The sequence below is a fragment of the Podarcis cretensis genome (assembly GCF_951804945.1).
Source record: "Podarcis cretensis genome assembly, chromosome: 5".
In the NCBI taxonomy this organism is placed as follows: domain Eukaryota; kingdom Metazoa; phylum Chordata; class Lepidosauria; order Squamata; family Lacertidae; genus Podarcis; species Podarcis cretensis.
The window spans coordinates 58355989-58372850 of record NC_137174.1 but is presented as its reverse complement, the minus strand read 5'-3'; the positions used below and the strand labels follow the sequence as shown (position 1 = coordinate 58372850).

At 40.9% G+C, this 16862-nt stretch overlaps 1 protein-coding gene across 10 annotated transcripts in view; it reads right to left on the bottom strand.

Moving 5' to 3' along the window:
- Positions 1–16862, bottom strand: part of BTRC (beta-transducin repeat containing E3 ubiquitin protein ligase) — a 128393-nt gene that overhangs the window by 45261 nt on the left and 66270 nt on the right. For 9 of the 10 annotated variants that reach the window (XR_013839335.1, XM_079977445.1, XM_079977447.1 and 6 more), the window contains one exon: positions 14714–14803. The exons of the other annotated variant lie outside the window; for it this stretch is intronic. Coding sequence is in view for 8 of the 9 variants with exons in the window: in XM_079977445.1 (XP_079833571.1) it covers positions 14714–14803 (90 nt within the window). In the remaining variant the exon portion in view is untranslated. The remainder of the gene's footprint in view (positions 1–14713; positions 14804–16862) is intronic. 10 annotated transcript variants of the gene reach the window in all.

The following is a 16862-nucleotide window of genomic DNA, read 5'->3' as shown; positions in this document are numbered from 1 at the left end:
CAAGCTCACAGTTTTTTGAAGGGAAAGTGTCTTAGATGGAGGCTTCTCTAGGTACAAATTGCAGATTCTTGCATTTTAGGCAAACCAGTAAGAAATTGTTCGCACAATTAGCAATTGTGAACCTGTCTTTTTTTAAAAAAAAAAAAATAGTTGGTGGATCTGGAAAAGGGGTCCTTGTAAGGATGTGTAGTTTAATAATCTACCATCTTCTGTAGTCCCAATATATATTGTTTTCCCCTCCATTTTATTCACAACAATAAAAGTCCCCCCTCCCCTGAAGTGCAAAAGTCATAGAATCATAAAGGTGGAAGGAAACTTGAGGGTCAACTAGTCCAACCCCCAGCAATGCAGAAATCTTGCCCACAGCCATCCTTGGGTGGGCTCAAGCTACCAACCTTCTGGTTAATGCACCGACCCATTGCAGGAGAAACCTAATCTGGATTGGGACTGCAGTAATGAGCAAACCCTTTCTAGAGTTTCAGTCTGGATCACCCTTTCTCTATGCCTGCTATTAACCTTTTAAAAACCACTCATGCAATTGCTAATGGTATGAATGGTGTCTAATCGAGTTTGGCTCTTGGTATAATGACTTCCATATAAAAATCAACTAGATCAAGGGCAGTGGTCACCACACAGTGCAAGAAATTATGTATAACAAAAAGCCTATACTAATGATCGCAGCAATTACCTACAACTGAAACTGCAATGTATCATGTGACCCACCCTGAGAACTACAGAAGGAGAGTATATAAATGTGAATACTACTACTACTACTACTAATGGCAATAGTAATGATGATGATATAGCCACCCAGACTGACTTTTCGAGGCAACAACAGGAAAACATATCAGTTCCCTTAAGTACCAATTGCAATAATAAAATACTTTAAAATAATTATTCAAGTAGGCTAAAAATGGAACTGTCTGTTTAGAAATAATATTTTTTTCAAGGTAGCAAAAGGCAGCTGGGTAATCTTTCCTGCACTTCACCACTTTTTGTTTAAGGTTCAGCATAGCCAGTTTCTGTCATATTTTGAATGCTATGCTTTTAAAGCAAGACTTTTACTTTTTGATACTTTCCTCTGCATTAATTTATTATATTTTAAATTCTACTGGTGCTCTCTCTTTCAGAAAGAGAGATTGATAAAATATGTAGTTAAATTTTGATCAGTGAAGTAAAATATTAAATGAGTGGCACTGAATTAAGTGCACATTTGTTTTCTAGTATTATAATGAAAATTTTAGATGACCTTCAGCAATACATAGTGTCATTTGTTTATTAAACAGAGGGCTCAGAATTCCTCAAAAAGGCACCTAAGCTGTGCCAAGAACAATGCCACTTCAACTGAGGTGCCGCCACTTCTGGGGCAGAACGTGTAATCACTTTGTTAGAGAGCATTTTTAAAAGCAGAAGTCACTCTCTCCAGGAGAAACCACGAAAGTCAATCTCTCTAGTGAAAACTACAAAAGTAATTTAGGTCGCAGAATGTAATCATCACGAGTTGAATTTGGCCAGAAGAACATCAGGGTTAATAACCTCACTCTTGCGATAAGCACCAAGGGATCCTTAATGACCAGTATAAATTGAACTCCTTCCTTCCTCTTTATTAACATACTATGGGGCTGATTCAAACCTACAAAAGCAAGAAATTAAGAAATGAAACTGCTAAACTCACCCTGTTGTGCTTATATGTGGAAGCTATCAAGATTGCCTGTTGTGAAGCAGCCCTGACGCACAGCCCCTACAATACTAGTTCATGATGATGTGACATGGGGAGGGGGGAGATGATCTTCAAAGTTGGACTTTTAAATAAAGGAAGTTACTTTCTCTTGCTGCTTTATTCATGAACCATGTGTTCTTAACATTTTAGTATAGACTAACATACATTTGATGGTCGTTAACTGTCTTGAGGTCCCAAATTGTACGGAAAAGCAGATCTGCCACCGCAGCACTCATATGGCTGACTTTAAATCTTGGCAACCTCGTGAAAAATTAAAAATCCAGGATAAACTTGAATCACAGATGAACCAAAATTAAGAAAACAAAAAACAATGAGCTCATTTGTCAAAGCTGTGAAGCAGATTCATAGCCACTCTCTGGCTGCACCTGTGAGGTGAGATAATTGACCGAACGTATGAGAGACGCCTAGTTATATCATATGAGCACAAATGCACCGTTTAGCAAATTTTTTATTGAATGTTATGCTAGCGAAATTGCTTCAGATAAACAGCTCATTACATGTTGGCATCTACTATGCAGTTTAGTTCAGATTAGTGGCCACTTTTTGTGGCTGCCTTCACACGTAGCATTAAGCTGGAGTTTTGGGCTGATTGTGGAGTGCTGTAAAGCAAATGGCTTCCTGGTTTGTTTCCCCGTTTCCCATTATGTTGGAAACAGGGATGGTGGTTTGCTGCTCCCTAACAAGTAATGGTTGTTAGCCAACCTTCAGCTATGGTTTGTTGTTGCCTTATGGATCCTGGCTTGTTAGGGAGCAACAAGCTACAATCTCTGGTTCAGACTTAATGAAAACACAAGGTGTACTGGTTTATCTCACTTGCACCAGGAGAGGAACAAATTGGGAGTGATTGGAAAGCATGCACTACCACACTGCATAATAAACCACAATAAGCAGAGTCACTGGCATATCATTATATGCAAACACAGCCATAGCAACCAATTTTTTAAATTATAGGTTATTATACAGGGGCAGTTGGGGGGGGGGTTTCACCTAAACTGAAGCCTTGTATTTTCTGACCTGACTATGTAAACTAGAATTACTTTCTCACAAAAGTGTTTTAGAAACTAACAAAATAACATTTTCTAGATTGATACAAAACAGGGGGAAATGTTAATACCTTGCATTAAATATTTTACACTGATAGTCTTCTGCTGTTTAATACAAAGCTACAGCAATTATTTCCTTCTCCATTTCAAGCTAAGAGTAGGGAAGGGATCAGCCAAACAGAATTGGCATGGAAATAACCATGGGTGATCAGAAAGCTGCATAATGCATCCGTCAGCCTCAACATACCCACTAACAAAAATAAATTACTTGCATTTGAAAAGAACAGTAACATTTGAAAAGAACAGTAACTCTTCACAGTCCCAAACATGGGATGCCATAAAGAGCAATGCTTTCAAGCACCAAACTGGGCCAAATGATAAAAGAGAAGTAAAAAGTCCAAATATGAGCGGGGAAAGAATGTATGCTTCAAGTTCTATTTATGTTAAAGAGTGGTTTCCTCATGAATTTTTCTATAAGTAGTCCCAGGATCAACAGTATCACCAATCATGTTTCATAACATTCACCACAGAATTTCAGCACCAATGTGTCAAGAGTGAATGCGTTCAAACAAACATTTATTCTCCTTGCCTATAGCTTCCTGAAAATAAAGTTATCTGAGAACCGAAAATTCTCATTTAGTCACAGCCCACAGGTAAACTGCTTTCTAAAGAATACAGTGATAAATAGGTTGTTATTTTAGTTTTACCAAAAATAACTTTAAAAATACTGTATTAGAAAACTTCCTTTATGGAGAACTCTTCATAAAGGAACATTTGAAAAATAATCTAGTCTTTGTTTGTTGTAAGTCTCCAACCTTAGGAATACCTTTGCATTCTTAATACCTTTAACCTTTTGAAGACAGTCAGTTTCTTAGACAGTACTTAGTAATGGTCTCCTGCATCAAGGACAAATGCTTCATTTGAGCAGTTAAGACTAGGCCAATTGAGTACACAACTGGTTGGCATTTAAGGACTTTGTGAAGGAAGGGTCCTGTTTTGCTTTAATCTCAGTACTTCCAGGTAGCGCACAATGCTCAACAAATCAAACAGAAGTTGCGTGCAAACCAGAGGAGGCAACCACACATTTACTGTGTTGCATAAAGTTTCAGTTCATTGTCCACAATTAGCACAGTTGCTTGAAAAATCACCAAGTACTGCTGTTGGGCCAACACATAAAGAGAACGTGCAAGTTTAGCAGATACAGAAAAGCAACACTATGTGTGTGGGGGGAGGATAAATGCTCTGTGTGTGTGCATGCGCACACAAGAGACAACAAGAGGACCACTTTAATGCTTAATTATAGATGTTGGTTAAAATGCTGGTTGTTTGATTTCTTAAAAGAGTATTAAACGTTTCTGTGCTTTTCTCCTCTTCCGCAACGCCATCCTCTCAGTATTGTCCTTTGCCTTCTCTGCTTCCTTCAAACCTCACTCAAAAAGAGGACCTGGACAGGAAGTTATTTAACTTCAATCCTCAACGCATCTTCTGCACACTTTGCAAGGCTGAACTTTTCACCCACAGCCTACATTTCTATGACACCCTTTAGCACAGCCATAGTGAGGAAAGGCACAGCAACTCAGACAGCAGGATAGTGCCACAATTCATTGCCAACCCCATTTGACACAAACAAACGGTGTGTCAGTCCTTTGAACGGGAAAGACTTATTATGAGACAGCTGCCGAAAAGCAAGAGGGGCACATGGGCCAGGCTGCTACCGAATAATGACCCCTCTCTGGTTCAAATGTGAAATATACTAAAACTTTCAAAATCACATTTTCCCCACGACAGGAGTGGTCGCAGACACGAATGCTGGGGAGTGAGTGGCTTAGAGTTTTCTAATAAACGCAGGCATTGTTTGCACAGCTGAGAAAAGGGTTCAAAACAAAGCTATGCTGCTGGTGGGCAAGCAGCAGAGAGCAGGATAATTTAAAGCGTGTGCTTTTCCCTTCCCCTTTGCAGGAGGCATGCCTGTCACTGCGCAGCTGTGCTGCCGGCGTCATCACTCCCTCTGTCTCCCGTCTTGCTAATTAAAAGGTTGATCACAGAACAATGCTCTTCTCATTAATTTCAGTGTTCCGATTGGGCAGGATCCCCGTTTGCTCCGCCTGATCTTTTCCATGCGGTTGAAGTTAATGTGACAGGAGTCCGAAGATGGATTACCTGCTGCCATATTGCCCATCGCCTCCAATCAGGAGCTATCTGTGTAAACTGATTGTTCTAATTTGCTCTCATTATTTTTACAATATCAGGAGAAAATAACGCACACAGCTCACTGTCAAAGCCATGAAAATCAGTCATTAGTTAAACCTAGACACTGAGTGGCTTTATTAGGACACTGCAGCTTATTGATGTGCAGCTCCAGCAAAGTAAGATAGCATTTTCTTTTCAAACGGAAAGAAAGAGGCTTCAGCTGAGAGGCAGTATTTATTAGACTAATTCCAGGAGCAGCAGAAAGCTTGCTGCCCTGACACAGTTAATTGGCATCTTGATGTGTACAGCAGATTAGGAACAATGAAAATGTTGCAGTTCGGGCATTAGGAAAGGCCATCCTGCAAATCTGAATGTGAATTTGCACACAATACCAAGGGCAGACAACTGTGTAACCTTCTGACCAGATTTAACACAAATGTGCTTTAAAATTGAAATATGGCAATCAATAAAACAGCCAACACAAAAACCCCTGCACTTCTGCAACTCAAAATATCATATTAAGCAGTATCCTAGCACAACAAGGTACACAAGACACATCAATAACGTTCTACATTCTCAAGAGCTGCTCCCAAGGTCAGACATCTTGTTGTGAGTACCCAGCAGATTCTCTGAAGGTCAAAAGACTCTAAAGCTTTACTTGATCGATAAGGCAGCAAGTTCAACGAGGACCTTTTGCAGAGATGGCTTTGTGCTGCTACCTGGTGCCTCAACAATACATGGAAAGAGACCTTCTCAGAGGTTAGAGGAGACTATAGTTCCACAGCAGTGCTGAGTGCTGATATAACTGACAGAAACTAGTGTTGTGTACCATGATTCAAAGCTTCCACAACCATATGACTAAATGAAGCATTTGTAAAGAAACAAAACAAGAATCCTTATATGCCAGGCACATCAGTTGCAGTAACAGTCTTGTTCTGTGGCAGACAGGACATGAAAATGAATTCTATACAAATATCTAAATTAGCTCTTTGTAAAGGCTCCAACAGAACAGTGAGGATGCACAATATTTCACTAAAAAAGTTAAATCCAACCAGGGAAATTCAAAGTTAACGGTTCCAAATCTAAGCACAGCAACAAGCAACAAAAACACAAATTGGTGGATTCCAGAGAGAGAGAGAGAAAATCTCTCTTGGGCAGTTATGACTCCTTTAGGGCACCACCTCATTTTTAGTAGAACATAGCAATCTCTTGTGTTAACCATTATTTTTAATTTTAAGAAATAAGAAGAAAAAAAAAATCTGTCCTGGGCTTTTCTTTGTTGCTTTTGACTAATTTCTTTTTTACAAGCCGTTTTGAGTTTTTCTACCATACGGGGTAAATCAGAGCAGTATGGTTCTCAGTACTGCTTGGCCCCTCCTCTCCTAATGGACTCCTCTTTAGTGAGGCTTTGCCAAGCTTTACTCCTCCGAATTCCTGCATGGAAAATGGTGCGCCATGCCACAGTCGGAGAAACGTGCTGATGGCACAAATTACAAGCCCCCAGCCGAATGCTCCAGCCCCCACCATTCGGGCAGATTTATGTGGGCTCTTGCCGACGTTATTACAAGTCAGAGTTTATTGGGAAATTGTTACATTATGCGGAGTGTCTAACAAATTGCTTATGCTGCTATAATTGGATTACAACAGCCGCTTGCTCCCACCGGTAAGATTAGGCAAGTAGGACTCCTGCCGATCTCTGAGCGTTAGCAGTAATTTTATTTGCCTTGCCTCTCTCTTTCCTAACAACATGCCTCTCTCCCTGCCAGCTGTCTGCTGAAAAGGCACAGGCTTGTTCCTTGGCCCTAACAATGCAATTACAGCCCTGCAGATCGCACTGTTTGTGCATTAACTACAGAGCCAAAACGAGGCGAATTGATCGTTTGACTTTTGGAGTGGTCACGTGATCCCTGTATGCGGGTGATCCGGCATGCATCAGCGGGCAATGCTGCAGTACATGCCTGATGAGGAACTTGCTTCTCATTATTACTCCTCCTAGGGACAAAGACACAAGAGCCTTTCTGAGCTGATCCAGACCCATGTAAACTTGCTCTCAACTTAGCCAAAGAGCGGATAAGGCTAGAACAGAGTTTCCCTTCCAAAATTCTTCCCTCAGATTTCTAGGTCTGGTGATGTTCCTGCAGCACACTAGGCTGTTATCCAAAAAGGTCACTCAGATGTTCCAACTTGACGACTTACGCCCAGGAAGTGGATTTTTGCCACCATTTCATGAAATACGCCATTGTTCTCCCCACTTTACAGATAGGAAAACTAAGGCAACTAACGTCTCCACCCCCATCGTTCAGCCAAGACACTGAGGTCCAGCGCCAAGGGCCTTCTGGTGGTTCCCTCACTGCAAGAAGTGAAGTTACAAGGAACCAGGCAGAGGGCCTTCTCAGTAGTGGTGCTCGCCCTGTGGAACGCCCTCCCATCAGATGTCAAGGAAATAAACAACTATCTTACTTTTAAAAGACATCTGAAGGCAGCCCTGTTTAGGGAAGTTTTTAATGTTTAATGCTGTATTGTGTTTTTAATATTCGGTTGGAAGCTGCGCAGAGTGGCTGGGGAAACCCAGCCAGATGGGCGGGGTATAAATAATAAATAATAATTATTATTATATAACTTGTCCATGAATTCCACTGCTGAGCTGTGGTTTAAATCTACATCTGCAAGGTGTTCGGTTCAGAAGACCACAAATGGTACATTACCAATGAAACATGCATAAATATCGCCCTTTTAAATTATGCTTGCTTTCAGACATAAGTCGTTAAATAGACACATGATCGTTGCACATAGTTTCTCCCTATGATCACCAAGGAAAATCTTGTCTGTGTCAAGTGACTCACAGATAACTGCATATTTTCCTAAGGGAGACAGAAGTGGGTTGAAGGAAGACTGAATCATGAGATTTTTTTATTTCTACCTCCAGTTCTATAAGGTTGAAAGCTTTAGCATGCCACTCTTTTGCTACTCATCTGTTAATTCAGTAGAACCATTAATGGCAAAAGTGGCTGGGTATCCCTAGCATTTAAGAGGCCCTTGGTTGAAAACAGGCTGGGGGAGGGTGCAATGGTTTGTAAAAATCACTGGAGTGGAGGTTGGGGGTGGAGAGAACTATTTCTACCCTTATTTATTTCATGATGAACCCAACATATAAAGTAGCTTCCAAGAAAGGAGGAGGCTGAAATAAAGGCAACTGATATACAATGTGTGCATACTGGAGAGAGAAAAATGCCTGTTTACATGTAGTTTAGCACTCAAAAGAAACTCTGAACAGCTGAAATACCTTATAAATAGCTCAGACCCAGAGGAAGTGCAAACGTCTGCATTGTGAATTGTAGATCTTAATTACAGACAATGGCTGGTACAGCAAGTACTACAGGAGAAAAAAAACCCAGTGAAACAGTTGCACTGTTCATGGCTGGCAATAACTCTTCAGGAAAATATTTACTATCAATCAGTTATGAGAAAAGGGACTCCGTGCTCATAAAACAGCACGTTGCTTCTCATACCAGCACCATTTTGATTCAGCATAATCTGAATTTAAACGGCTTGTTTCCTGCGGATATAATTTTGGAAATAAATAAAACAAATCTTCTATCAAAATCTGGAGAATGTGGGAAGGGGAACGGGAGGGGAGACGTGCACATTCTTTCTTCAATCCCTTTGCAAATAACTCTGACTAGGGATGGGGGAAGGGGGAGACTGTGAAAATGTAAAATATTCCAAATTAAGGCAAAATAGCCTCATACTTAGATTATGACCAACGTGCCACTGTAAAGAAACTGAAAAGCCTAACCCTTCGGATGATTTTAATTATGCTTCATGGAGGCAGAATACTTGTGGGTATTAAGTAAACTTCATCTCAGTTTTACATTAGTTATAACACTTTTTATTTCCATTTGAGAAATTATCTCCCAAAGATAAGTGTGTGTGTGTGTGTGTGTGTGTGTGTGTGAGAGAGAGAGAGAGAGAGAGAGAGAGAGATTGGATTCTAATTCCACAAGTTAAAGAACAATTTTGAGCCAAGTACAGCATTACGATGGAAATGCATCAGTTCCTGGAAGGCAGTATTAGGTTTGTTCAACCATAATTATAAAGGAAACGTGAACCTGGGCACAATATAGACCATAGCAGAGTCCAACAGAAAGAAAAGCGGAACACCCCCCCCCAGTAGTGAACACAGAAAAGTCACAATAGATAAATGGTACTTCACTTAAGAAAAAGGTTGGCAAGACACCTCCAGGGAGATCCCAACAAGACTGGTCAAGACCTTATGTGCACATTGAAGGGCCTGAACATTCTCAGGGTCCGAAAATCTCAGGAGCACTAAACTCAGAGTTTCTCAAGCTAGTGTTTTTGATGCCAGGTTCACCTTCTAATATAGTCTACCTTCTGCCCACCCACCACCACCAGTCAACTATCTACTCATAGCAAGGGGTGTGGAGTCATGCTGCACGTGTTCAAAAGATCTGCGAAGTAGGAAACTAATTCAACACATGCATCAGAATGAATGACAGAACAAGACATATCCAACTCCTCTGAAGGAAAGCAGCCCACCAGGAAAAAACTGCTGCGGCAAAGCAACTCCTTCCAATTCATATAGGGATGATGGAGCAAGTGGGAAAGCAGTGACTTCCTAAGATTCAATGCTAGAGAGCATTCAACTCAGCCGTGTCTTGGATGATGAGGGGAAGGAAAAGGTCTACCTGTCTGAGAACCCCATCTCCTTTCTGGAACTTTTCATATCTGTCCAGGTGTTCTGCATCCCCAAAGTGGGACACTTCACTAGCAGGCATTTTTAGCTGTGTACCATTCTACCGGATAGCTAAAGTGATCACAGTCACCAATACGTAGCTTGAAGAGCCAAGCTTACTAAATAACAGAACAGCTGCTTGCCTGGCTGGCTTTCACTGCGCCAGTGAAAGCAACACCTTGCCTGTCCTTGAGCTCCAGTAAAAAGTTGTGAGGATGCCTTATCAAAGAAAGTTCGGCACAACAGCCAGTCCATACTGTTCTCAGGTGCTGAATTAGTAAGACAGAGAAGTCTGTTGAAACTAAATGAAAGGATCCTTTAAAGGAGACAGAGGAGTCTACAACCTGAAATTCATATCTCCTATAATCCTAGGAAACCAAAGACTGGCTCTAATGCCTGGTCTACCTTATGTCTGATGGTAGCTATAATTTTAATACTGCCAACATGCTGAACGGCTTCTGCAGTTGACAGATGCATGCTGATGGTTAGATACCAGCTTAAACTCCATCTGAGATTTTATATCCCTTTTAAAAGATTTGGCAGACTGGGTTTGCAGATCATTACCAGCTATATAGCTACTTCATTCTTCTTTAAATCTTCTTAGAATCTTCCTATGTCAACAAGTGTCAGGCATTTACTATGGCTGCCTTCAGACAGCACTTTATTCCATTTTCCTTACCTGATAATTTTAGTGTTTTAGGTGATCTTTCACATGTCAATTCAGGAAATCTAGTGGAAGTTTAGCACTCATTTGCACGCAAAATGCTTCCAGAAAAAAATCTGTTTGCAACCCCATTAACCTGGATAATCACAGGAGTTTTGTACTGAAATTTCCCTGTGGTTTTCACTGCTGCTTATGTGATGAAATTTAGGGCAGTATTCTGGCACTCAGTTCTTTCCTGCCAGCTTCCTGGGTGAATCACAGGGGAACAGAAGAGTGCATGCACATAAAAAATGGCGGCATGTTTGATGATGTCCACTGTTGTGTCACACCATGTTCACTGGTGTGAATGGAATTTAGTGTAACACGGCAGTATATGGAAAGCCACAGTTTCAGAACACAACAGTTAATGCAGTAACATTAGAAACGAGGGCAGAAGTGCTAACATTGCAACCAGAAAAAAGTAATGTAACAATCTCCACATCTAAATATACCCTACACTGTTTTTTAAAAATGCATTCTTTTGGGCCAGTTTTGAATATTCATTTTGGAAAGGCAGAGTGATGTTGAGGGCTACAAAAGGGAACAGATTCCTCTGTACAAAGGGAGGCCCACAAGAACTTTAAGTTTCAATTTATACCCACTGAATTTCACCTATAAAACAAACTAGTGATATATTCACAGATACTACAATATTGAATCTCTGCAAAGTGGTTTGTTTAGTCTTCAGGATATTTGGCAATGCATATCCCATGTCAACTCCACTTTCAAAAGGTTTTGAACTAGTAATGCAGTTCTCGTCTATACACACCATCATGAGAAATATCTACTTCCTATGAGAGTTCAATGCTTCCCCACACATTTTAAGAACACCACTCCCAGCAATACACAAATATGCAAAATATGTGCCCAAGAATAAACACTCTGGTGCAGCAGTGCTTGGAAGGACCATATCTTTTATCAGAGACGAGGATTCATTACCTAATTTTTGTCTCCTGCTTTCTTCTCATAGATGTTTGTCAAGATCCCAGGGGAAATTAACAGAGTTCTAATTTTTGTGGGCGACCATTTTGAGGGCACACCTTTAATTAAAGGTGCTACAAACTACTTTTAGTAAGTGCAGCTCCCTTGTGATTTCCTGCCAGCCTCACACAACTTCTGGTCAAACGAATGAGTTCTGCGTAGAAGAAAAGTTTACTGCGAGAGGAAGCGCATGCAGGGAAAACTCTGCCAAGCTATTTTATAATTTCAGGCTGAGAATTTGAAACCAAGAACCTGAAGGGGGTTTCCAAGAAGACAGCTATATGCTTGCAGAAAAAGGGGGGAGGGAGAAACACCCATCTGTAGAAAAATAAGTGTGCCGCTTGGGCTTGCTGATCGGAGGTTCGGATCCCTGCCAATGGGGTGAGCTCCCATTGCTCGGTCCCTGCTCCTGCCAACCTAGCAATTGGAAAGCATGCAGTGCAAGTAGATAAACAGGTACTGCTCCGGCGGGAAGGTAAACGGCATTTCCGTGCGCTGCTCTGGTTTTGCCAGAAGCGGTTTAGTCATGCTGGCCACATGACCCGGAAAAACTGTCTGTGGAAGCGGACGAACGCTGGCTCCCTCAGCCTGTAAAGCGAGATGAGCACCGCAACCCCAGAGTCATTCGCGACTGGACTAAATTGTCAGGGGTCCCTTTACCCTTTACCTTTCAAGTAAGAATCAAGGCATCAGTTTGGATACAACACTACACAAAACGCTTCTCAACTAAGAAGATGCATTTGCATTACAGAGCTGATGTCCCCCATCTGCCATAGAAGGACTGGACATCGCCGTATTTTTCAGAGTATTAGGAAAAAGACAACCACAAGGCCTCCATCCCCCCCAAAATTATGAGCCTGAACTCTGACCCTGTATCATCACATTTTAATTGCTCCACTGGACTCATACAGCACATGGAACAGGGACTGCAGAGACTTGGGCTCCACCAACATTTCCCGACTCTTACTGCAAAAGACCCACCATGCCACTACATCACCTAGCTGCACCCTAAGCTACACTCTTTGCACTTACTTGCTTGATATGTATGTCATGGCTTGCACACTCTCTCCCCTCATTCTACTGTGGACACGAGGAGGACACTGGAAATTTTTGTTACTGTTTTATGTTAACCACAGTTTATGAATCATCTGAACCCTAAACTGTGGTACTGATCAGCAGTTTAAGATTAACTGCTGATCAGCAGAAATAAGCCAGCTTCACAAACTACTGGTTGTGCATTCAGTATTGTGAGTCCAATTCTGAGGAGCTCCCTCCAAGCTGAAATAAGGCAGCCTGCTCCCTGATGCTTGGTAAACATTTTATGCTTGGTAAAGACTTTCAGCAGGCTCCCCCCCCCCGAATCTTATGGTTTATTTTAACTATTTTTATGCTGTATCCCTCCATAACACCTATTGTACACAATACAACTGCAGTATTAAACTATGTATAAATTATTAGAACTAGAAAAATAATAATAAATAAGCCAAAGTTAAAATTAACCACAGCTTCACAGAGGTTAGACAACAAGGTGAGCTGTGGTTAATCTAAAACAGAAGCAAAAACCTTCCAAACTCTTCCTTGTAGCTGCCCCTGAGGAGGAGAGGGAGAAAGCAAGCATAAGGCCTGCTGAGGTTTGCTACCACAATACTAAACTATGGCTTAGTCCTTTGTCTGACCAGCTCGCTGTAGCTCCTACTACACTGAGCTGCAAACTATGCAAAAGCATACAGAGACACGCACAATTGTACAGAGGGTGTGACGCCATACAGCTTGGTCCTCTAGAGTAACATTATGAATACTACTGAATGCCAAAATTCAAACAGAGGTATCTATCTGGCCTTAGGGAGAATTTCATTCTGTCTGGGGTTAAGCAAGCTTCCCACAGAGTTATGCACACTGAGCGATTTGCTCAGACTGCTCACACATTGGCACCATACATAAATGGATGTTGGATTCTGTAGAATGACACACTTGAGGAGAAACGTTGTATGCGACAGGCAGTTTTACAGAAAGGTGGAGAAAATTTGCATGGCATTACTGTCTGCCAAAGGGATTATTTTTTATATTTGAGTAAAGTTAAAGAAAGGTTTCTTGGATATGGCATCAATCTAGAGCAAGAATACATATTCTGGGGGGAAGGCATTACGGGAAGAAATCCCAAGGAATGAGGAGGGAGAAGAGGGCAATCATTTCTCTACCAGCCATTTTGTTGGGGGTGAGAAGAGGAGGGGGAGAGATGCTGCAAAAGCGCCAGCTGGTTTTGCTAACAGATGGCTGCATGCACTGATCTGTCCTGCAGGGCTATCCTGAACTTCCTTCCAATGGAAACATGAAGCTTAAGCAAGGCTAAACATGCCCTTTTTATATACACTGTATCGTGGCTGGAATGTTTTCCAGTCATTCACAATCCCTCAGACACGGTTCTTATTTTATGGGAGTTATATTTAGTTGCAGGGGAAGCCAAAGACAGGATGCACATTTCCCTGAGAATGTCTCTTTTGATGTGGCAATGCAAAAGGGAACATACCCAATCCACCATCCCTTGGAAAGTGCTTTGTTTTAAAATCAGATGCGTCTTCAACACCGCCCTTCTAACCCACTGATAATGTCTCCGTATGTGAATCAAATCCCCCACCTCGGCTCCAGTTGTGTGACTTGAGACAGTGGCCAGCAGGGGGGGTATGAGAATATCATATGCTCCCTGTCTAAAATTGCAGGGGCTTAAATTCAGAAAGGAGGCAGGATTGCAGCCCTACAATCTGAATGCCCACTCAGGTGCTTCTCTCTGCTGGAAGCAAACATGGACAACTTGTTTGGACAAAGACAGCATAAAAATAAATAAACCACCAGTTGGAGGTGCAACAGTTGAGTCGTGCATTTCTCATATTTACATGGCTATTGCTAAGATACATTTGGCACATTTTTTGTTTAAAAGGACCCAACAAATCATAAGATTAAAAAAAAAAAAACCACTAGGATTTTCAACTCTCATTTCTAAATTTTCACCATATTATCACCCTAATTTCAAAAACTAATGATTATTATTATAATTATTATATTTATTTATATCTCACCTTTTTCCTTTACAGGCAGGGAACTAATGAGGCAGGGATTCTTAGGATTAAAACAAAAAAATGTGCATTACCGATAAAGAACTACATAAGTTCCCATAAGACCCTATGGACTCAATTAGGTTTACACGGATACATTCAGAAAGCACAGTATTAAATTGCCTCTCCAATGAAGAGAGAACTTGCAGCTTATTGACCTGGTACAAGAATGACAGTTGCAGCTTTACTTACTTTGGCCACACAGTTTTCAGTCTTCATAGCAGTGCTCCCTAAGCAAACTGCTTCCTGGTTGATGCAGAGCCTGGCACAGCTATTATAGGTCTGTGAAGAAGAAACGAAATAATGGTTTGGATAATGGAACTGTATTTGTTCTAAAGGTAAGGTGTTTCATGTATTTAGAGCAGCTAATTGCATTCATGGGCTTCTACTTTTAAAGCAGACAGCCTGCATTATATAGTCATACAGAGATATCATACACAATGGTCAAGTCTGCCCTACAGGGATTTGTACTGCTTAAATCAAGAGCCTTACATTTCAAGGACCATGAAAAAAAATGCACCTCCAAGTTCTTAAATTAAGAAATCTAAGGGCGGGGCGGGGGAATATTCCAACTCCAAACTCTTCTACAGCAGTGGTTTAAAGCAGAGACCCAACCTCCCCCACCACCTGCAAAAGCTCATTTTGTCAATTGTTAAAATGTGGGGTAGGTGGTAACACTCTGTTCTCCACAAGGTTATTATTTTCCTGGGGAACCGAAGCTATTATTTACTTAATTTCTACAAAGGTGTACATTCCAAGAGTATTTCAATGTGGTTTACAGAAAACTAAAACACACAATGGAGCACAAATCTAAATAAAAACCAAAAAAGCAAAAGATCCTCTTTGCATTCCATCCCAAAAAACCCAGCAGCAACAAGAAGCAAAAGTGTTTTTTAATATTCCTGTGAAGGAGCAAAAATTCAAAGCATGAGGAAGGGTGCTCCATAGTGGATTTGGCTCATTCCTATTTCACTTTGGACAAAACAAAGCATTGCCACGTAAACTTTTCTGCTTCTGGGCTCAATGATTCTTGAGGAAGCTTGAACAACTGCTTATTTATTTACTTACTGCATTTGTATGGCTGCCCAATAACATACGTTGTCCAAGCAGCTCACAGAAATTTAAAAAATAAAATAAAATATTAAGAATAAAATGTAAAATAATAAAAGTAGCATAAAAAACCTGCTTCTCAAAGAGAAACAATAAAGCATGAATCCTAAGACTGAGATGGCCAGATTGAACAACTTGTGGGTTTTTTTAATGGCCTGGATGCATAAAAAGGCTTTAACCTATTGCCAAAAAGGCTGCAAGGCTGACACCAAGCAAGTCTCTTTATAAAGCATGTTCCATAATTGGGTGCCACCACTGAGAAGACCCTCTTCCTAGTAACTGTCTGCCTCATCGGGTAGGTAGGTATATATACAGAACAAGGAGATCTTCCGAATAACCTGACCCCAAGCTCTTTGTGGTTTTGTAAAATTTAAGGGTAGCATCTCTCTGAGAGAGTATGTCATACAGATAATATTGCGTTTTCAGCCACAGTCACAGAGGAATAGACACATAATTTGTTCTTGGAATATACCCACATATGTTGAAGCAGGCAATATCTTGTGCATCCCCTTCTGTGTGAAAGCTTAGGAGGAATGCCTCTACTAAGATGCAAGCCACAGTGTTTAAAAAGGCATAAAAACATTTTCATTAAATCTGCTGCCCAATTAATCAGGGGCACCTTTTAAATTGATTAGAAGGTTTCAATTTTTCATCACCCAAACACTGCCACCCCTGTCATTACCTCATGTTGAATTCCTTTGTGAGATTCACAAAGCATTGTTACATTATTGATCATTCTACAGAAGTCCAAACTCCATGTTTTGGCTATAAAAGGATTTCTGTTTCAATTCTAGCTCAGAAACCCGAACTGTCCAAGCATCTCCTCCCCAATCACCAAGAGAGGCCATTTCTAGGCCACAGGAAGCACTGTTTGAAATGGCAGCCAGATACTGAGCCAGAGGCAGATAGCTTTGCGTTGGAGTGCTTTAATACGGTTTTATACTGCATATAAAGAATGCAAGCATAAACCAGTTTGTTGAAAACTACCCTTTTGGTGAAAGCTGGCTATAATTCTGAACAAGTTTTCAATTTTCACACTGCTGCTAGGGTAAAACATTTTAAAGAGTTTAATTTTTACAGTGGCTTCAATGACACAGGATTATCCAACAAAGTAATGGCTAATCAATAGAGGGTTTAGTTGTCAGGTGAAACATATAACACACTAAAAGGGATTGATTGCTAGGCTCCTCCTTATTTACTGGAAGGTATATATTTAAAATGACACAAACTT